This window comes from Aythya fuligula, chromosome 1 (assembly GCF_009819795.1).
Source record: "Aythya fuligula isolate bAytFul2 chromosome 1, bAytFul2.pri, whole genome shotgun sequence".
NCBI lineage: Eukaryota > Metazoa > Chordata > Aves > Anseriformes > Anatidae > Aythya > Aythya fuligula.
The window spans coordinates 190,915,447-190,939,245 of NC_045559.1; the positions used below are offsets into that span (position 1 = coordinate 190,915,447).

At 40.1% G+C, this 23,799-nt stretch overlaps 1 protein-coding gene across 5 annotated transcripts in view; it reads right to left on the minus strand.

Annotated features, from left to right (window-relative positions):
- GRIA4 (glutamate ionotropic receptor AMPA type subunit 4) overlaps window positions 1–23,799 on the minus strand; it is a 226,733-nt gene that overhangs the window by 12,747 nt on the left and 190,187 nt on the right. For 2 of the 5 annotated variants that reach the window (XM_032207979.1, XM_032208230.1), the window contains exon 14: window positions 3,695–3,809. The exons of the other annotated variants lie outside the window; for them this stretch is intronic. In XM_032207979.1, coding sequence (XP_032063870.1) covers window positions 3,695–3,809 — 115 coding nt within the window. The remainder of the gene's footprint in view (window positions 1–3,694; window positions 3,810–23,799) is intronic. 5 annotated transcript variants of the gene reach the window in all.

The following is a 23,799-nucleotide window of genomic DNA, read 5'->3' on the forward strand; positions in this document are numbered from 1 at the left end:
CCTTTATAAATGGAGAAGGATTTGTCCCATGTAGCCACATTGCAAGAATTCCATGTGACAGAGCAGAGGAGACCCTGTTCTTTTATGTGCTGAAATCAGCAGAGGCACAGCCTGAGTGGGTGCAGGGACAGTGGTTTTCCACCTTCTCACCATGCCCTCAGCCCCTCTGTCCCTCGGCTCCGTACTTGTTTCCTCCCATCCTATCCTCTATCACTTGCTGTAGGAAGGGCTGTTTTTCAAGAGCCCAAGGCTGGATTTGGTGCCAGCAACTTCAGCAAAATAACAGTGCCTTAAAACGGCATTAATGAAGTTCTGAGCTCCTTGTGTACAGGACGATGAATGGGCAGTTACAGCATTTAAATTACAATGTTGAACAATTCTGAAACCAATGAGGAATTTTAAGAGACAGGGATTTTAAAAAAAGCAATCACAAGTACGCTCTAGGAGCACTTTCATTACCCACTCAGGGCCGAGCCATTAATTAAGTGTAAGGTCAGCCTCACCCGCTGAATGAAAAACAAGGGATGCTGTGCTCTCCTGGGGGCTGCTGGCAGAGATGGGAGCAGTGCTTTGCCAGCACAGCTTCCTTCAGCCCACAGGTTTATCACAAAAATGGAATATAATGGCAGAAACTGGGTTTAAATACCTCTCTGTGCATCACAAGAATTATCTCATGAGCTGTACGGTGGCATACAGCTGAGATCTGAGGCACTATTTTCAGAAGTACTCAAATGACTGAGGGACCTCAGACTTCTCTTCAAACATCACTTAATTGCTAAAGTCACTAGGCCACGGGGGAAGGCAGCATCAGCTACCCAGGGCTGACAACACAGTCTTATGAAGGAAACTGGATCACAATCTGATCTGATCTTGTCTTTCCAAATTTTGGAAGCTCATTCCTTAAAGGGAACAATAACTGGGGAAGCTACAAAGGAGCTGTTAACAGCACAGAGTGGGGGTAGGAGAAATCTTAGTTTATAGAGTAACACAAACTTTGGAGAACTGATGAGCTCTTGTGAAACTCCCCGATTTCTACAGTCCTTTTTAATGCCATAAAGAAGGTTATTCTGGGTCTAGACTCTCATTCACTGATGGGTGAATTTCAAATAGTAATAGCACAGATGGCCAGTTAAGGCTCAGGTGCTACATTGCTTTCAGTACAAGAGAGATGTTCTTATTTTTGCTCATGACAATAGGAAGCCCCGTAAATGGGACCAGAGCTGCTAACAGAGCTCGGGTTTTATTCCTTTTAAATTCACACAGTGAGAAGGAGCATTGGTTAGACATGCTTAAGACCTTAGTTCAGGACCGATTGGTTGTTGTCAGGTTTTCAAAAACAGTGCACGGTGTCCTGTTTATTCCACTGATGATCAAATGATAGCATATAAAATTAAAATATTTAGAGCTCCCTTAATTCAGTAGAAATAGTCTTACTGACTTTATCAGATACTACTAGTCTGTTTGTGAACAAGGGAATAGATTTTGGAGATGATAAAAGGTTAACTAACACCTATAGGAGTCAGATTATCTGCAGTTTGAAAAACAAGACCAGATGCTGCTGCAGTGCAGAATTTGAGCAGTACATAATGTGTACTCATATCCATAATGTGCCTGGTCCTTCTCAGCATGGTCACTGCAGGCACGTGATGGACCTGGGGCCTTCTAGGAGCACTGGGCTCCCTCTCCTCTCTCTGTGAAGTACTTATGCATAGGTATGGCTACTCACGTGCCTATGCCTGTGAAAAACTGTGGCAAGAAACAGGCCTGAGGTCAGGTAAATGCTGCTGGCAGTCTGTATGTAGTCCTAGGATCACAGGTTGAGCTACATCATGCTCCTCATCCTTTGCTAGTGATGTCTTACCCACTGTAATTCGTACTCCACCATGAACTTCTGCCTGCCACCTGTTCTTCATTGACAGTGTGTTCCTACCTCCCTCCTGCATTCACAGATCCTCCCAGTTTGTCCATGGGCTGAACTTCTATTTCTTTCCCCCCACGCTTTCTTCTGTCACTTGCCATCGCACCAAACTTGCTCCTTCAGCACCTTCCAGACACATTTCCTGTTGCAGCCCTGCTCTTCCCTGTACCATGAACTGCTCCCCTTGTTCTGCTTTGTGATTCAGCCCACCAGTGCCTGGTAATTGAGGATGGTAAGTTAAAAGGACCCTTGGTTTTCTACCTAACTTTTATCTCATATTTCAGCAACAGTAGGCTTGTGAAGAATGTATTTTAAGAAAATGGAGGCATTTTACTTATGTGACTCCCTGTCTGTGACTTTTTTAAACTTAAATGCCTTCTCCATTCAAAGTAATGGAAAAGTTCAGACTTGGGTACTACTTCAGTGGTATCAACATGGGATATTTATGGTTCACACATCAACTTTCTTAAGAGAAGTTGGTGTCTGCTCCACTTGCACACAAATGTTATCATGTCTAATATGCCTATGCACTTTGAAACAGAAAATATAGACCATTTTTTGAAACTGTGACTGCTGGCGAGTTGGGAAAAATAGGTAGAGCAGCAGGATTGAAAGCAAAGTGAAGAGGATTAGGACAGCAGTTCTGGGTGAGTGCAGAATAGCCCAAGGGATGGTCCCTGAGGCCAGGACACAGAATGAAAGAGTAGGAGGACTAAAGGAGGAAAGAAAATAGTAAGAAAAATATATGTAGGCAATTGTAAAGAAAGCTACATAAACTGTGTATGACAAATCCATCAAATATAATCATCTGTATCTGACTAGCTCTGTGCCTGCGCAGTTACCTGTGCAGCGTTCTCTTATATATTGTTCACACACAAGCACATAAATAAATATTAATACACACTGCCTAGCACTGAAGGGGCATTTTTAATATCTTTATCCTTCCCCGCTTTCACATCTTTCACTTTGACATCTTTGCCTCTTTTCAGCACAAGGCAGTTTCCCAAAAGGAAGATGTGATGAGGCCAGGAAGCAGTGGCACTCGCCATGTAGAGGATCTGGAAATGCAGGAAAAATAAGAAACTGTTACCACCTCAGCCTAAAATTCAGAGGTGGTGAAAGGCTGCAAATGCCACAGCTGAGAAGGATGTAAGTTCTGGGAGTTTTCTGCATGATACATTCTCAGCCATTCTGCCTAGGAAACAACCATGGATTCCAGTTTGTGGGTAAGATATTATAAAATGTCCATGCAAAGGTATTTCAGCTGAAATTTGCCCTCCTGTTTTGGATACCCATGTGAAAATCACAATTTGTACCAGTACTGTTTGTGTCAATACTGGATCCCTGAGCCAGGACCTGCACTAGATTTCTGCTTGGAGGCAGTTGCACTGGTTTTCTTCACTGTCACTGAAAAATTATTTGGGGTCATACAATATTGTAGGAAATAAATCTGAGTTGATATTTTCTCCTGAAGGTTTCAAACTGCTTGTTCACAAAAGCAAGCTCTGAAAAGGCTCAACACAATTTTGGAAGGTGCAGGTTTCTGAAAACTGGTGATAGATTTCATAGCAGGGAGTGTATACGAGTTCCCTTTGGGATGCTTAAGCAAATGCAAATATTTTTGCTTTGACAGTAATTGCATACACCTAGATTTCAGCTGCAGGTACTGGCAATGCCGTGATCCTGAAGAAGCTGTTTTGTTGCAGGTAAAACCCCAGCAGATGCACCAATTACTTTACATACTGTTTACCCGCTTTTGGTGACATTGAGGCTAACCTTGGAGTCACCTCCCCCGCTGCCACATTCTCCTTTGTCGTACCACCATTTGTTTTTCAATTTGTCCAAGAGGCCTTGTTCATTCAGTTTTAAAACTGCGAGGTTAACAGCATTTCTTGAAACGATAAAACATATTTTGTAAGAAACTGCACAGCTGTTAAGATGTTAGAAGGAATGAGGACTTAAGCTGTTTATAAGCTTGATCCACACACTAAATAAACCTCTCATTTCCATATTTCAAAGCCCTTGGCAGCACACATAATTGTAGTTACCTTCAAATGTGAAAAATGTGTTTCCTGTATAGAAATGATTTTCAGACCAGCTTGGATTTTAACAAGAAAATTCTATCAACCAACCAAAACAATTTTTGCAAAAACGATGATAAAACTCTGTCTGGAATTACAAATGATTTCCACAGATTTATTTGAATCTATATTTAGAAAATCTACCTAGCGTGGGTCTAGGCTGATTTCTCAATTAGATGGGAAGATGCATTCCCATGTCCTACAGGGGAGAGAGGCAGCCAGCTTAGGCTCAGCCCTGCCCGACTCTGTGCCAGGTACAGCTCTGAGGCATAGCAGCATGATACTGCACAGCCTTGGTGATCTCTGGGCTGGGGCTCCAGTGGCAGGCAGTGGGGAGTGAGGCACAGCTGAAGAGCAGTGCTAACAGCATGGTGCAGCCTCCAGACTTGACAGGAAACTACGCACGAAGAGGTGCCTAGCATCCTGCCTGCCTGAAGCTTCACCGCCTGCTTTAATTACATCCACGCATCTGGGATGCAGGCTCAAGGGAAGTCCCACTGCCTTTGCACAGAAGAAGCTTGGATGAAATGCAGGGGCTGTGGTCTAGCTTAGTCCTGCAACTCCCCTGCTGTCCTGGGAGAGCAGCTGGTGTCCCTCACCACCTGCAGTGGGGAAGAAGGTGGAGATGGAGGACATCGTCCCTGGGGAAACCTGGGGATGATGCAGCCAAGCAGAAACTCAAGTGCCCATTGAAAGGGTGCTGAGATACAAGCGGGTGGTTGGGCCATCCTGGTGACTGCTTCCTGCAGAGTTAACATGTTGAACAATCACAGGGTCAAAGATGAATTCTGCATTACCAGCAGCACACCGGCATAGGCAAAACAGGCTGAAAGGGGCTCCATGACATACAGCGTCCTCTATCTCGGGTTTAGTGCTCTTCTTCCAGGTGAGAGAAACAACAGTTTGGGTCTGTCCAGGTTATGAACCCTTAACACCATGAAGGCTAATCACCATTTCTGTATGATATGAAGTCCAGGCTATTGGGACCACACTGAAATTTAGGCAAGAAAAGGACACACAGCTGGTCCCAGGATGGAGCTGCCTCAGCCCGTGCTCTGAAGTTTTCCTTTAGACATCCACAGAGCTCTGAGATTGGACAGCAGAGGGCAGACACTAGAGATCACCATACAAACCCAGGAAGGAACCCGAATTTATGATAGGAGCTAATATCCCTATATGACATTTTAAAAGCAGTTGACAACTAATTTGTCAAGGCACTTATGCAGCCTTCATCACTTGCTGAGGAAGGTTTGCACTTGTTTAAGTGTATGACTTCCTATTGTTATTACTAACAGCCTCAACAGTCATATATCTTAATGGCAAACAACTACATCAATATTTTTAAATAAATATTGTAATATTATATAAGTAATATATAATTATATAAGTAATATATAAGTAATATATAATTAAAAAATATTTTTTTAAAATTCATTGAATTCAACTCATTTTTGTCATGTCCAAAGGTCCCTAGTGTACCCATACCTGCCAGACACATACATTGCTTCTGGTGGGTGTCTGCCTAGGCTTGCTCGTGGAAGTGCAGAGATATGTGGTGCAATGGAGTCAAATCCTTGAGGCACCCTACGCCTCTGCTGGGAGAGAAGTATCTGTAACAGTAGCTTAACTACTACTCTTCAGGGACAACATGAAGTTGAGAAAAATTGAGTTCTTCTTTTTGAATCTGTTTAATACTGTTAAGATCTGTCAATCAGGCAAGAGCTGTATCTGTTAATGGCATCTTCCTCTCATCAATTACGAGAGGATACAGCACCTTAAGAGCTCTTGCAGAAGGGTTGGGGAAGAGAGATCCTCTGGTGACTGGGCTCCAGCTGATCTTATGGCACCAGAAACCACCAGGGTGTGATTCACCCTCTCTAGAGAAGTCTGGTCTTTCATCCATGACGGTCTCTTCTTGTGTTAGAATGGATGTTTTTTTCTCACTCATTAAGAGTGAGGTATTCTTGGCAGACAAGTACAGACAGCAGTATTTCATAGCTCATGGAGCCTTCGTTGCAACACTCATCCTGTTTGTGGGACTAGTGTTGGCTTTAGGACATACCTCCATGATCTGGTTACAGCTTTTCATATAGCTCCTGCTGGAACCAAGACAGGTCTTTGCTCAGGAAATCTGTAAACAGCTTTTGTGTAGAACTGGCCTCACCTAGATTCACTGTTGTTACATTTACATGAGATTTTCAATATGGATAGAAAAATTGCTTGTCTGTCCCTGAAAGTGCAAACGAGAACTGTAGGCTGTAGTGGGAGTGATAACAGACTGCTCTTTGTGGATAAAGCTTTAAGGGGAATTTAGCAGCCAGTCTGACAAATGTGATTTTGTATAAGTGCTCTAATTATGGTTCACACTCCAGAGGGAGAGGAGAAATTGCAAAATAGGAATGAAATTGTTCATTTGTCCCTTTTGTTCTTGGAAGCAATTGCTTTTGAACCAGTTGTATTTACTACAGATCTTTCCTACTCAGCTTTTAGTTTCAAACATTGCTTTTTGCCTCTTTGCCCCACTCAGAAAGGTAATGGTGTGGCCAGCCCTGCCACTTAGCAGACACATTTCTAGTATACTAAATGTAAATTTTACCTTTGTAAGGACTTTGGGACTGAGACATAAATGAAAATTATCCTAGAAACACTGTTTCTTTGATGCTGATCAACACTATTTATTCAGAAAATGGCTTCAATGCATAGTTTGAGCCTGCTGTCTGCAGAGTCAATGTCAAAACTCCTGTTCCTTTCAAGAGGAACCAAACCAAGGTCTAATTTAATGCTGCTGTGTCTAATTGTCATGCTGGGTAGCAATAACATAAACAACTGCCTTGACAGTGCTACAGATGCAGGCAGAAGTGTTCATTCCCGTGAAGGATGAAATATATCTCAAGGAATATCAGTAATGCTCCATTCAGTGAGCCACTTAAGCACAGTACTGTTTTAAAGCAGATTGGAAGCCCTATCAATCAATTTATCTGTAAAAGCATCTTCATATTATTTCCTCTAAGCTGTAGTTTTTCAAGTATGAACACTAAAGCTCATTGAATTAGGCAATGTCCTTCTGCTTTCATAAAACTTCTGAAAGTTTTTATTCAATCATTATAATACCTTGGGTTGCCTGATAGCTTACAACTTTTTGCCCTCAGCACTGTAAATCCCTTTAGGCTTCAGAGTTTTTCAAGCTTTTCAAATTAATGTCTACTTTGGCCTTTTATATGGCTATTCAAAGATGAATAAAAAAACTACTAGGAAAATTTATTTGACAATTAATATAAATTCTCATGTTTAATGTCAATTTTGAAGGGGGAGAGCTTTCCTACTTTCAGATGTTTGAATTTATCTTTCAAAACATTAAAGATTATTAAATATTTTTTTTCCACGGTCATTTAGAGAAGCTACAGCTGGTTGATAGTAATCCTAGAATAATAAATAAAAAAATGAAACCCATTCATGAGAGGGTTATTTAGCTGGGTTATTAGACAGTTTCACGGCACAATAGAGAAATGGAAATAAAAAGGATGACGAAGTAAATGTGGATTTAAGCTGCAATCATTGCTCTGAAATTAAACTGTATTGTTTATAAATGTAACACATTATTGTCCTCATCATGTCTAGTAGGCCATGTAAAAACAGGTTAGTTTCACACTGCCTTCTCTGTTGCTTTGTTATCCAAGTCCACCTCAACACGTGGGAACAATTTCATTCTGGTCAGCAAAACAGAGAGAACACTGCTGTATCTCACACAGAAATGTCATAATTGAGATCCTGATAGGTGCAACGGTGACTGCATTGAAAATTATGTACCTGAGACCTCAGTATGAACCTAGAGCCAGGCTAGATCATTCATACTCATCCTAGACAGTTCTTCATTCTGTCACAGAGGAAGACATTTTGAAACTTGGCAATCTGTGGCAGATATGTTGTTCTTTAAATGATGATCTTTCATCACTAAAGAATAGGACTGAATCCTTGATTTCACATTTGGGCAAAACTCCCATTTTTGCCCAACTGCATTGTTCTTCCAATTTAAGAACAATTTGTTCCTCAATAAAGAAATTGCAAGCTTTGCAAGAGTAAGGGTTTAACAGTAGCAAGTAGGCAAGTGCTTTAATATTTGACTCTTAATCCTTGCTGTCATTGCATAATCCTGCATTTTCTATCACCCAAAAGAAAAGGGAGTCCTTGTATGCAGTCGTCACACCAATTCAGCCAAAACTGCAGCCCTCTGTGTTACAATGATTCCTCACTTCGCTATTATGTGACTGCATGGACAGTGATTCCAATGCATGGATCACAGTTCTTTGTAAGTTGCCTCCAGTTTTGCAGGATGAAAACTTGATGAGAATTAAATCATTCTCACTCAATTAAAATCACTTTCTATCTCCCAATAAATAAGTAGTTAAATCTGTTCAAAATGCTAGTGTCACTTTTTTTTCTTTCTTTCTTTTTTTTTTTTTTTTCTCCAAGATCATATTTGTGCCACCTGCAGATAAGCCTTTCATAGTCAGCAGAAGATAAAACTGCACAGACAGATGACTGCACCTACACGCCCTTTCTGAAACAACATCTGCGACACCAAATAGGGATAACTGGTCTGCCACCCAAAAGAATGGCAGAAGCATGCTTGCCCAAAGCCCAGGAAAGAAGGCAGAGAGGTTTGCTTTGCCTTTCAATGAGTTTGGGTCACAATAACATTTGACAGACAACCCATCTATTGGACTTTGGTTGGTACAAAGCAGCAAGGCAGGCATTCAACAAATGACCAAATGCCATGACACACAACACCATGGCACCCAGCAATTACACGCTGAAATGCAAGAGGGGCTGATACAGACACACAAAGTCCCCTAAACCACAAGGGAATGAGACAGATGCCCAGGCTGGGGACCACAACAGGCAGCACAGAATCATAAAAATATCACAGATTGGCATGGGTTGGAAGGGACCTTAAAGGAAGGAACCATCTGGTTCCAACCCCCCTGTCATGTGCAGGGACACCTCCCACCAGACTGGGTTGCTCAAAGCCCCATCCAGCCTGGCCTTGAACACCGCCACGGATGGGGCATCCACAACTTCTTTGGGCAACCTGTGCCAGTGCCACACCAACCTCATAGTCAGGAAATTTTTCCTTGTATCTAATCTAAATCTATGGCTTAAACCCACTACCCCTTGTCCTATCACTACACTCCCTGAACCAGGAGTGCTGCTGAAAATCTGAGACAGCCACAGGGGAACAGCATGGGAGAGAGTACCAAAAGGTGCCCAATGCACTGCTTTAAGTGCATCTTTCAGTGTCACAACTGAGCATCTAAAGCAACCAGAAACACACACGAGAAAAGCATCCTTCATGGTAAGGTCAGGCCTGTTTTCAACAGTCTGACACTCAGAGCACCAACATGTGCAATAGATAGCAAAGGCTCTCCCCAGCCTGATTAGACATGAACACATATCTACAGCTTCAAACACAGGTGCTCCCCAAATTTCTGGATGCACAATGGTTCTAGGATGGCTGGGAAACACCACAGTCAGCACCACTGTGAAGGGCATTTGGAGGAGCTGGCCTTGGCCTGAGCACATTTAGCAAAGGAAACCTCCTCCAGGAAGCCAGGTCACAGAATACTCACTTTTGAATACTAAATGGCTAAAAGTCACAGACAGGTCCCCAGGTACTCATTACAGCAAAGGCAGGATCTCTGCTGGGAGCATTTAATAGCCATTTTTTAAGCAACCAGTAGAGTTTTTCTGGGCAAACTTAAATGTCTTAGCTATTTAAACCAGTTTGACATTTTCCTGAATCTCTTTCCTGAACTTAGACTCATAAATCCCATGTAACAGGCACTTTAGATGCCAAAATACTTCACTGAACAGTGGGACGACTCCTGGAGAAATTCTGCCTTTGCCTTCACTGACAGTGGCACTGCTCTGTCACTGAATTCTTTTGGGGATGTTGTTCATAATAATTAACAAGCAGGAAGTGTAAAAATGCCATGACTCACTAAGGAGACTCTACACACACACAGACAACTCTGTTTAAACTGCAGCTGTACTGCATGTCATATCATCCCAACACTGCTGGTGCCACTGCTGCAGCTCACTGAGTCAGAAGCACAGACACTGACCCTCTAAAAGGCTTTTCTCAAATCCTTCCTACAGGGATTGGAAAGCCTCAGAAATCGCTTAGCTGCTAAGAAGTGACTGTGCAGAGGGATGCTACCTCTCTTTAACCTTAGGTTCTTCAAACGTACAGAAAAATTGAAACAACAGCAGAAATTTAAATAAGGATAGCACTATAGAGGTACCAGATGCGAGGTATGGACCAACTGGAAAAGTACATTTTTATTTTTATTTTTTTTAAATCCAAGTAAAATCCCCAACTGGTTTGTCATATACATTTGTTATATATATATATATATATATATATATATACGTACACGTATATAGATATATAGCCCAATGTGTGTGTGTGTGTATATATATATATATATCTTCTATATATAGTGACCAGCTCAAAAGAGGCACCAATAAAGTACCATATAATGGGAAGTGAAGCCACGGGTTCAGCCGTGCATCTGGAGGAGAAATTCACTCTAAGAACAAGTCTTCCCCAAGTCTACCATATCAAAACCAGAGGCACATTGGCAGTTGATGATGCTTCTCAAGCAATACAAAAATCATCCTCTCCCTTACACTTTGGGCAGCTCTCCCTGCAGCTACCTGCCGACACAGCCAAGCCATTCAGTACTCCTGGCTCAGGCTGGAGGGTCCCCTAGGACATGGCAAAGGGCAGCTGGTGAAGCCAAGTGATGTGAGCTGCAGTTATTCCCTTATGATCTGATCTGCATCCAGCCCAGGTGGCTCAGGAAGTGGAGGCCACAGCTGCCTCTCCTCACCGCGCAATTGGGCGCTTCCTGGATGCAGCTGAGGATCTGGCTTAGACCTATTTAGTGAAACACAAGCAGATGCATTTGTATGGTTTGTTTGTATCATCTGTTCAAACCATTTTAAATGGGAAGAAATTAAAATGCAACCTTATGAAGCAAAAAAAAAAAAAAAAAAAAAAAAAAAAAAGAAAACCTGCCTGTCATCTGAGCTATTTATTTTAACTGTGTTTTGAAAAAATGCTGATGGCAGATTGTAACACTACACAAATGCAGCACAGTTTAAGGGTGTTTGACGATTCATCAAGAGAAATTAAGTGTAAAGCTTCATGGCACTGGCTGAATGTATTTAATAAATTAGGAATGAAACAAGCACTCTGTTAATGAGCAAGACGTAGCCAAAGCTTACATCATTCCACACTCAGAAGGCTTGAAGGATCGATCAGCAATGCAAATATTAAAAAAAGGGAGCTAACTGCAAGAACATTTTTACAAGAAAAACAACCCATATTTAAAATACAAAGGGCCAACTTTGAAATCATGTTTTTTTAAACACATTCAAAAATCTATGGGAATAATTTCTGTACTGGATTTATGAAAGCTTGTGTGCTCTAATGCTATTTAATTGAAAAAAACAGAGCACTGCACATATCAAAATATTTTCATGTGTATCTAGTAGTGCAAACAACATAGAGTCCTTGGAACCTTCTCAGATAGCTCACCCATCATTTATATTCAATAAAGAACTACTAGTATTCAAGTTGTAAGCTTTCATGATGATATTAGCTCTACTGCAGTAGATCTCTCAGGCTTTTCTGCTAAAATCTTCCACTGCTATGTACTTGCTTTTCAGAGAAAGGACACGACCCACCACTTCAGGTGAGCGTCCAGGCCCAGCAGAGGACCCACCAGGACAGAGGGTGTCTTTTCAATTCCTTCTCTCAAAACTAATTGACCTGTAGGAAGCTAGCTCTTGCAGAAAACCCATGGGTAGGCTGTGTCCCTTGCATGTTTTTTTTTTTTTTTTTTTTTTTTTTTAATAAGAAGCTATCACTTATATGTGTTATTTAAAAATCCCCTGTTAAATTGCATTGAGATCACCTCTTCCAGAATATCTACAAATATTCTACAAACACTAAGAATAAATAAGAGTTATTCTTTTGTTATTCTTTGTTTAGAGATCAGAAATTTAAAGCAAAGTTCAAATACTTTCTGACTGTGGCTAATTAAAATAATCACTTCCCTCCTCATTTAGCCATCCAAATAAGATGGTTAATTTCCAGGGGCACTGAGTATTTACAGTTTCTATGTATATCCTAAGTATGCAGCTCAGTTACTTGAACTGAGCTTTGTAAACAAATATGAGCCAAACTCTGACACCTTGAGGATCAGCAGGAGTTCCAATTAATGGGAGACCAACTGCTGCTAAAAATTGCTATAGCTACTTTGAATTCAAAGAAGTTCTGACAATTTACACCAGCTAGAAGTCTGATTACTGTAGTTTAAAATATTTATATAAATTGAAAGCTGTTTTGCAGCAAGATACTCCAATTACAATATGCAAACGCTTCTTGGCACAAACAATTAAATATGTATTTTACTTGGGTAAAAACAACAGCAGTTGACCTGGGAAGGCAACTCAGCTTGTTTCTCAGTTTTATACAAAGCTTTTCTGTAAATAAAAAACACATAAAATTGTCCCTGGGGTAATTCTTCATATTGGTTCAGCAGACAGTCTTTAGCAGAAGCAGAAACACTAGCTTCTCTCAACTCTGAGCTATTTTAATTTTGGCTAACAACTACCTAATCCTGTTCTCGTGGAGCAATGCCACTTTTCAAAGTGCATTTTTTCTTGCTGGATTCAGCATAAACAGGATTATGCAAATAGGCTGCTGCAGCCCAACACCTGCAACTGAAAATATGTTTTAAAGGCTCGAGTGGGATTTTTCAAGAGTGGTTTAGCACTGGTGTAACTCTGTTTCCACACAGTAGGAATTGCTTTGAGGATGGGTTTAGCCCACTGCTGACAGATTGAAACTCTCTCTCACCTTTGAAATTTTGGGAATCCTGAGTCCTTTACTTTGTTTGAGTCCTTTACTTTAAGCACTTTTTAGTGCTGAAAACATTTAAAATATTTTAAAATGGGAAAAGTTTAAAGCAAACATTTTTAAATACATGCCCCCAAAATACCTAACTCCTTCAGACAGGGTAACACTCACCTCTGGCATGGCCAGCACAAAGCTTTTTGACTTTTCACGCCATATGTGAAGCAGTTCTCCACTCATGACCTTGTTGCAGTAGGGTTTGGATGCTGTTTCACATGCCTCTCCAGTAATTCCTAAATTTAGGGGCACCCAGCTGAGAGAAAATGGTAGCTTTGGCAAGAACAGGTAGGGGGTTTGTGCCCGGGGCACAGGATGTGGGACAGTGCCAGGAAGCACTGATTTGTGGTGGGGGCCACAGCAACGGAGCTCTACCACATCTCCTGCCCTACCTGGACTGCATTAGTGCAGGGCTAAGTGAATTATGTTACATTACCCAGCCATATGCCATCCAGACACTATGCTTCTCCATCTGAAAGAAAAAGCCAAACGATTCAGTTTACTGTCTGCACAAATGATCTTTTTTCTTTTTTTTTTTTTTTTTTTTTTTAATCGATGGCTTGTTTTCAGCAGGATCAAAAACATTATTCATTACTACTGATGCTGGCCAGCATATTTAAATGTGCTTTACACATATAAACTATAAACTGTATTTGTAAAAGGTTACAAGTTTATCCTTCTGAATGACCAGACTAACTGTTTTCATCCAGGGTGAGGCTAGGAAAAATGTGTCTTTTTTGGATGCAATTTGGTACTTATTGAATAGAAATGGGGTGTAGTTTCTTACAACCTAGAAAGTGGTTCCTTCTTTATATCCACCTCAATCAGCTAGATACCACTGGTGCACTGCTCTACAGCCTATTAGTATTGCATGCTTTGGCCACCTGACAAAAAGAATGTTTGGGTACATCAAAACCATCCAGCACAAAGTGGGTGGCAGCTGTTTCAGCAGCTTCTAATTTTTCACTCCATTCCACGAGTCCCAGCAGCAGCAGAAACACTGTGCCTTGGACTGAGCATTGCACAGCTTTCATCTGTGGGAAGACCAAGGACAGCAATCACCTGTCCTCAGAAGAAATGGTACTGTGACCTTCAGAAAAGTGGACTTGCGCTTACAAACCATGAAGAGTAAAATAAACTGTTGGACTCACTGCAAAAATTAGTTTTTCTGATTCCTAACTAGCCCCATTTCTCAACATGCTTTATAATTTTAAGTTCTCTGGATAGCAGTGTAGGTAATATAATAAACCTAAGATCTTTCTAAACACTGTTTTGAGTTTCTCTGGCATTTTTGGATACTGGATCAAATTTGGAAATGTCTGCAAGGATTTTACTATCAGGCTGCAGCAACTTTTCACTCATGCTAGGCTGCATCTTACCACTTATGAACACAGAATAGCAGGATGGATAAGAGGAACTGCTCCTAGTTTTACGTGACCTTATCCTATTATTCTAGTCCCTATGATATGTAGTTGAATTTCCTTCATTGTAAGCAGCAAGACTTCACAACAGCAACTGATTATTTTAAGATGTTAGAGATGTTTAAGATTAAGAAGTGGTAATCTGCTGTCTACCTTGATATGTAGCAGAGTTTTTACAATTAAATAATGTGCAAATTAACCATTGTCAAGCAAATACCAAGGACTTTTCAATAACAAACCACAAAGGAAACAAGTAGACTGGGGAGAACTAACAAATTAAGATAATATTGTTTATTTCAGTAGGACAATATCTAGGAAAAGCAAAAGATGATTAAATGAGCCCTTTTTCACTTGTGGAATGCTGTCTCCATTTCCATGTCTGTATCATATAAACAGCATTTAGAATTTCAACTACACTAATAAAATAAATTATATGTAAGTGTCATGAGTTTGGCTGGGATAGAATTAATTTTCTTTGTAGAGAGTCACATGGTGCCTTGTGTTGAATTTAGGGTGAAAATAATGCTGATAACACAGGGATGGTTTAGTTACTGCAGAGCAACACTCACACAGAGCCACAGGCTGTTCAGCTCCTGGTGCTGCCCTGCCAGCGAGGTACCTGGGGGTGCTCAGGGAGCTGGGAGGGGACACAGCCAGGGCAGCTGGCTTTACAATGTTAATATTTAATTTTTATGAATGCTTAGGCCAATAAAATTTGGTTGTCTTTAGTAACTTGGTTTAGATAGGCAATAATTACTACTCCTACTGCCAAATTATTTATCATTGTTTTCTCTATACTGAAATTAAGGCACTTTAAATCCTTTACACTAGTGACTGGTGTGTCACTAGTATTGACTGGCATTATCTAAGTCACATTAAATTATTAGGTTTTAGAATTATTTACTACTTGCTTAATGTAGGTTTTCTTTTAAATAGAGCTGCTATTAACAAAAAATAGAGAATTGCACCTGCATGTGGCATACTTTGCTTTCTTCACAACAGGAATAGAGTGACTTCTACAAATAAAGATGCTTGACAGAATCTGTGCACACCTTTTCACAAGCTACCTCACTGTCAGCTTAAGATGCTCCATAAACAGTGACAGAAGTCCTCTGTCCTAGCTAACATTTCTGAGATGTCCTCAGAAGAGGATTCCTGCAAGATGACTTACATTTAACCATGCTTAGGGTGACAGAAATGTAAGTATCTGTGGCAAGAGCCATGGTGAGAGAAAAAGCCTCTTGGAATCCTCTCAGAAGCTGCAACTGAGAAAAAAAAAAAAAAAAAAAAAAGAACCCACAAAACAGCTTATTACTATTACTATTCTCAGGATTTTGAAGAGTAGCCGGATTCAGCTGAATTTCTATATTTTTATTTTAGAAACCAAACTATTTTAGGTTTCCATTTCCAGTGAAGACCAATCTTTTGCCCATCTAGTTGGACTTTCAGCCACCCTAGTCTCACCTCAATAAGAAAGAAGTATGAAGTGACAGCAAAGCCAAAAACCATTGGCATACTGTACTGTACTGAAAATGCTGTAATACAAGCAGTCTGCTTGTTTACTATTTTTTTCCTTGTGAGGACAGTAACCTGATGTGGGAAAGCTATAAGGCAAATTGCAGTTTGCTTCTGAGGGAATTCATTCACTGACATCAGTGTCCACAAAGTATTAACCTGACATGGCCACTATGTCAGAAGCCATTGGTAACACTGAGGAATCGGCTGTTTCTATTGCCAGAAGCAGATCACTAACTTGTAAATCTGCATGGCTGGGGCACTGTGATGAGATCTAAAATTAGACTGAGAAGAGGCATGAGAGATTTCTGTATCATTACATGCTTCTTTGTGACTTCCTTCTGATGTTCTTCAGAAAGAAGGATTAGAAAGAAGGAAATACATGGAAAGATCCCTGCTAAGAGATGGTTTCTTAAGCTTCAGTCTAATTATAATGCACTTTGAAGTTCATTATTTTAATTAGAAGTGGGGACTGAGAGAAACATAGGGGGTCCATTCCCCATGTGGGACATGTGGGAACACTAGCTGCAACTGAAATGCAAGCAATAAATAATACTGCATAACTTGAGCCTTAGTGAAGTACTGGATTGTGTTTTGCCTAATGGCAGATCAATACCATACAAATGAAGCAATTACAGTTGTGTCATATAAAGCCTTGTTTGGTCAGCAGCCAAAATGGGGATTAGTTGGAAGAGTTCCTAGGACTTTCTGTCTGAATATTGTCTCAGAAGTTAATGAGGAAGATCTGATAGGCTGAGACAAACAGACAGTGCCAGCAACCGGAGAAGATGGTTGGCCCAATAGCCAGTCTGCTGATAATTAAAATGCCCTGAAGCCAGCTGAACATCAGCTGAAGATCAGGTGAATTTATTACACAAGGGCAATCCAGTCCCTTTGGCAACCAGCTGCATGATGTTGCCACCACTGGTACAGACATGTACACAGCAGGAAATGCAAATGCACCAGCACTCATAACCAGGTAGACTAAACATACTCACAGGTAATACTGTAATAAACTTGTGACATTTCAAACAGAAGCAGCCAGGCTATAGAGATTACAAAGCACCCAAATTACTGATTGATCTTTACAGTGGACAGGGAGATCCAGCGATTGCAATTGTCACCCTGAATACTTGCCCACTTGCCATGTATTTTTAATAAAAAAGAAGGAGGAAAGAGGGTACACTGGTGATGGAGATTTCTGCCATTGCTTTCTAAAGTGAAGACAGAACATGTTCATAGAGCACTGTTTATAAACCATTAGCTAAAACTACTTTTTGCCTGTTGTTTTGCCTCTAAAACAGTCTTTTTAATCAAAGACACTGATAAACCTACTGAGGGGTTCATTCTGAAGCACACACCTCCATGGACTTCAGATAAGAATACAAACATCTCATGTAGGAATGGACTTTATATATTCACAGCACAGTAAACACTATGCTATTAATCTTCACTATTCTTCTAAGAAAGACTGATGGGCAATTGTCATTACCCTCAATTTACAGAGGTAAAATTGAAGCCAGAAGGTGAACTGACCTCTGCCAAGACTCCCAGGAAATGGGGGCAGGATCATAATTATGCTCATCAGTATGGCATGACTTCCAGCCTCTCGCTCAGTCAACCACACTTCACTGCCTCCCAGAAATCTTTGGGTCTTCTCAGATTCCCCAAAAAATTTCGCCTTCTGGCCTCCTGGTGAAAGTCACTTTCTTACTACAGATAGACTAGACAGACTGTGCACATGCTCTCAATTCAGTCTTTGCCCATGAGGTATTCCTGATTTTTCTGCTTACCCTGCCAAAAGTCAGAGACAGCCATCCCGTGTTCTCTAACTCCCCAAGTAAAAAGCTCTTCCACTTTTTGGCCCTGCTGTTAGGATTTCCACAAATGTGCTTGCTGCCAACCACTCAGCAGTTCTATAGGGTCACTTAGAAACTTAAGGGCTCCCTGTGCCTTGGGAAAGAAGAGATACTCAGCACTGCCACTTACTTCATTGAGTTCACATACCCTTACTCTATTTTGCATTTCCAGCATGAGTCTGGGATATAAATGAGATCTACCTGACTTTCAATTCACATAAATCATAACTGAAGGCTGGTGGTTAGGAGCAACTTTTGTACAAGCTGGGGACTTTTACTAAGAAGGAAATTTACACAACCCCCTCTATAAGCTCCTGCCACTTTCTGAATAATCCTGGAGTTCCAGGAGATTAAATGTGATACTGGAGGTGTCCAACCTGTAATTGTCACAGAAGGATCACAAGATAGCACAGGTTGGAAGAGAGCTCAGGAGATATCTTCCTAAGGTCAGACGAGGCTGCCCATTGCTTCGTCCAGCTGTGGCCTGAAAACCTCTGAGGATGGAACCGTGCAAATCCTCTCTGGGTAAGCAGTGTCACTGCCTGACTGTCCTCATGGGTAAAAAAGTTTCTCCTTCTGATCCTCTTCTGTTTCAGTTTATGTCCAATGTCTTTTATCTTCCTGACCTACACTACCACAAAGAGCCCAGATCCATCTGCTCAGTGACCTCCCCAGAGGCGCTGGAGGCTGCCATCAGATCCTCCACAAAGTGGTCTCTGCTCCAGGCTGAACAAGCCCAGCTCCCCTAGCTTCTCACAGAGCAGGTGCTCCAGCTTCTGACCATCTTGATGAGCTTCTGCTGAAATTGCTTCAATTTACGGTTGTTCGTGAATTAGGAAGCCAAAAAAGGATGTGGTATTCTAGACGTGGTCTGAATGTTTGCAATTATTTCATTTGATGCCATAATATCTTCTCTTGTGGTCTACAAATTGGATGAACTAAAAACACACTAATTGGAAACTACCCTGGATAATTGCCCATGTCTAAAAGAGATGCCAAAAGTAGCAGTCTGTTTATTTAACTGTAATAGGAAAAATTCTGAAGTCCTCAAGAAACTGTGATGATTTTCTGTTTGCTTTCAACTACACCTTCACAGCCTGTGTTCACAGTATTTAAACTCTGCACAATTAGGACTAATTGTCATGTGCTCATGTAGATTTAAAGGAGGGAAAAAAAAAATAAAAAAGAAACAACAACAAACCTTATTAGCAGGTAATATTAGAATACAATTAAAATAGTAAGATAACACTGATTGAAACCTGAGGATCTGGATCTTAGCACAGCACATCTGAATGTAGGCTGGTCCCTGAGCTTTATCCACAGAAAGACATCATCTTTTAATTAAAACTGATAAAGAAATGAGCATCAACAACTAATAAGGAAATGAGCATCAACCTACATCCTCATTCTTACTGTTTTGTGCTGCAACCAGTAAAACACATTTGTGAAAAAGCAGCACAAATCCAAAATTTTTTGTTGAAAATGTAAGAACCTGGGTAATTGCCTGGTAGCGTTTGCATTTTGGCACCTGAAATGTGGGTGTTTTCACTTACCCACATGAAAACGAGATGTATTGTAGGAAATACCTTCCAGATTACCAACCACATCCAATGAGTTTTCTGTAGACTCCATTTTAAGATCCAAAATTGATCTGAATCACAGAATCACAGAATTTTCTAGGTTGGAAGAGACCTCAAGGTCATCGAGTCCAACCTCCAACCTAACGCTAACAGCGAATCACACACATGACACAGCCTAAAATGTTATTTAAAGAATTTCCACACTTCTGTGTGCAAAATCAGTTGCCTGCATCCATACCAAGGAAGCCAAAGTCTCACTCTAAATGTAAAAGCCTCTCTTAAGGCACACATGGTTGCAAATCTTGTCTTCACTAGATTGAACCATATAAGCAATAGATCAAAATGAGCCTAATGTGTAATTATGTACACAGCAAGCCTATCCTGGAGGTAACAGATGGGCTGCCAGGTGTTGGGGATGCTCTCACCTGCAGACCCTGCTCATCCTTGCTGCTCATAATGAAAGATGCAAGGAAGATGGATTTTCCTGCACAGATGCTATTTCTGGCTATATGAAAAAAAAAAAAAAAAAAAAGGAATGAAGAAAGAAAGGAATGAAAAAAGAAAGGAATGAAGAAAGAAGGGAATGAAGGAAGAAACTAAAGAATAAAAGAATGAAGAGAGAAAGAAAGAAAGAAAGAAAGAGAGAGAGAGAAAGAAAGAGAGAGAGAAAGAAAGAGAGAAAGAAAGAAAGAAAAGGTAGCAGAGAAATGAAGGCAGAAGATAGAAGTAAGGCTTCTAGCTGTAAAAATGCACACAGACTTGCACAAAGGATGACTAGAGACAGCTAACTGAGAAAAAGAGTGTAAGTTTTGACTCTGTACCACAAACAAGTTAGACCAGTTCAGAGAAATGACTACTGATCAGCCATAAGTATTTGTTCTATCATGTAGTCTTTTAAACTTGTGTTGGTTTGTGAGATACATATATGGTCATTTTTATCTGGAACCTGAGCACCTTGGGAACATCTTATTGATGTGGGGAAACAACTGCATTTTAGAGCTGAAGTTTGTTCTGCACTTTCTTCATTGGGAATGTCTTTTTACCTTGCCTTTTGGGATGTTCACTTCCTCCATAATGCTTACTCTGTCTCTCAGTGTGCCAGTCTAAAATACTGTTCTCAGCTCAAAGAAACTCCATGAAAAAGAAAACAAACCTTTATTTATTTATTTATTTATTTATTTATTTATTTATTTATTTATTTAGCCTCTTTTTGGATTTCTCACAAGAGCCAAGGCTGCATATAGAAGACTAAATGGTCATTTTGTGTCTCTTGGGAGTCCATCTGGTACTTACCGCCAATTGGAAGTGGGCAGTTTTGCAACTACCACACAGATTAATTGCAAACTGTTTTGAAGGTACTATTTGTTTCTCAAATGTCAGTTCCACAGAGAGTTATTGTTACGAGCTGCTGAGATGCCATTCAGTGCCCTGCTCCCTTGCTTTAACCTACCTACAATTTACCTGGACAATTATTATCTTAGTGGGATAGGCCTTTTACCTGGTGGGAATTGTACCATCAACTTCAAAGCATATCTGGCTTGTGCCCTTAATGAATACATATTCTGAAGCCTGGCAGTTTTCTGGGAATTGACACCTAAATAGCCAGAGAGTTGTAATAAAAAGAAAAGACAGAAATAATAATGAGCTGCATTGTTAAAATATAATAGGCTGCATCTTGCCCTCTGCTGAGCTACTTTACAAGGGACAGAGGAAATGGCAGGGAAAAGGGCAGGAGAAATTTATTTCTGAAGTGCCAAGAAACAGATTTTTTTCCTCCAAGCATCTGCAGATTGGAAACAATGATAACCCTTTTGTATCCCACTGGCTTACTCTGGGGATTAATTCTTATCAAGCCCTGGAAAATTTCCAGAAAGTCAGTAAGACATGTACAGTAACGGTATCAGTATTTTTGAGAGATTTTGGTCTTCACTCACAGTTTTAGGGAAGTTCATTGATTATGTTTAAATATATAATGCCCCTTTTTTTCCTGACACAGAAGTGAATAACCTGACAGATTTTCATTTGGTCAGATTTGATATCATGAAGATCCTATTCTGTTTGCATTCAAATAATCCTGGAGCAGACAAACAAAGGAAGATTTTTTTTTTTTCTTTTTTCAATGCCTTGATTTCTTTTTGATTGTAGAAAATGAGCCTGCTATAAAACTTGTTATGGTCCTGAGTATCACAGACTGGCCCCAACAAAACTTCTATAAGGCAGCACAGAAATTTCACCTTTAGGAATCACTAAATATCGGAAGGACAAAACTCCTGTAAAAATATCTTGTAAAAAAGGAAAACAAAGGAAAAAAAATGAAGACCTCATTTTGCTGAAGAAGAAAAATGGAATGCTAGTTTAACCTCTTGTACTGAGATCTACTGCAAATTTAAGAATACATATTGCCATTGCAATGTTTAGATAAAAATTACTTTTTCCAGTAATTTTTATTGTATTTTCTAGTATTTTATTGTATTTTCTAGTATTTTTCATTGTTGTTTCCATAGCCTGCAACTTTGTACTTATCACTGCAATATCTCCAACTCTCTCTGTCCTGCTCATAAGGCTTGTTTCACAACTGGTCTTATTGAGCTCCTATGGATCTTCCCTGGCATAAGAAACAGGATGACATGAGCAAAGGTAATATAATGTGATTTTGTGCAACCAAACTGGGAACTGAGTTTCTTGGAAGAGCTTCACCTGCTGTTGCCTTGTATCATCATTGTTAGTATGGGAAAACAGAAAGGGCAACAGAACTAATTCCTGTGACCTTTGATCTCTGCTCTAGACCAGAGAGCTTTGTTCAATTATGAATACCCCCTGAAGTCTGAGGGTGAAAACTTCCTGGAAGTGGCAATGCAGAAATAGGCTCTGTGGAGCCAGGTAGGTCAGGGATGTCTCTCTGAAGTAATTCAAAGATAAATACTTTTTTTTTTTTCTTTTCTTTTCTTTTCTTTTTTTTTTTTTTTTTTTCCCCTATTTCCCTTCCCACCCCACAGAGAACAGAGAAAGTGCACTGAGGGCAGCATCATGGACACTAATGAGATATTTTCTTCTAGAGATACAAATATCAGAAACTCTCAATAACAGTGCTCTTCTTTGCAATTTGGTGACTTAAGTCAAGATCGTTTCTACCTTTCTACTTTGTCTCGATTTGTTAAAATATGCAAGATGGAACAAAAATCTCCCAAATAGAAGATTTTGCTTAAATATATTTGCTTGTACATCCTGCAGTAGAGCTCATTAGCCAAATGTCTAGTGCATTTATAAATTTTTCGTCTTTTTTATTGGACTCTTTCCTTATTGAGGAGACCCTTACCTTAATTAAAAATGAGAAAATTAATACATGAAGCATCACAAGGGAACAGAGCAAGCTGGGATTCTGATTTTTGTTCTCAAGGCTTTTATTTTTACCTTTAAAACAGACATTCCGTCTCCAACCATATATAATCAGAGATGATCCAGGTAACAGAAACTAAGTATGCCTCCTGGACTCAGCTGAAGGAACAACTTGCTAACATTCATTGCCAGAATTTATATTCACTGATCTTCTTTTGACCCCTGACTTTTACATTCCTTTCTAAACAGTGGCACACTCTCTGCCTTCCTACCTAGTAAATGTTATTTTTAGTTGACAGAAAACCCAATAAGCTCTGAAGGACTTGAGAAAATCCTTCAGAAAAGTTGAGAAACAAACAAACAAACATGCTATAAGCTCTGACACTGTATATGGGTAGCAGGGTGTTATTTCATGCCTTGTTATGCCTTAAGTAAGGGGAAGAATATTCTGTGAAGTCATACAGTATGATCTATGCCATCAGTTAAAATGGGATCATATTTGCAATATGCATAAGATTTTACAAATCACATTCTAGTCTTCAAATCATTTTGCATCACAGAAAAAAATAACTTTTTAAAATCTCAGTAAGTTGAACACCTGAGTAAAATCCTGTTCTTGTAAATACCAACAGATTGCCTTGTAACTATGAAGGGATTCCTGTTTTCTCCAATGCCCCTGACACATTTTTTTGTCAAGTCTCCATTGTTCACCAGTTGTCTCTATATCTTCTCTACATCTAAAAAAACAAACAACAAACAACACCAGTTTTTAGCTCATTCAGTTGTCTTCTGAAACAACTGCCTCTATTATGGTGGCACTGCTTATGGGCAAGACTAGGCATTCTGGCAGAATAAGAGAAACGTGTGAAAAAGAACTGAACATGCTTCCTCTGTATCTTTCCTCACTGTAACAGGCATATGTCTCCAGTATGATCTGGGGAGGTGTTTGGACACAAGTGTTGCCAGCTGGATGGACAGCTAGCGAGAAGAAGAAATACCTGTTTTCCTCTCTGAATTGACAGAACTATCCCAATTCATGCAGGGCACAGACCTGACATCAGTGACCCAAGTGTAATATAAGTTAAAAAATAAATTTATGAAGTCCT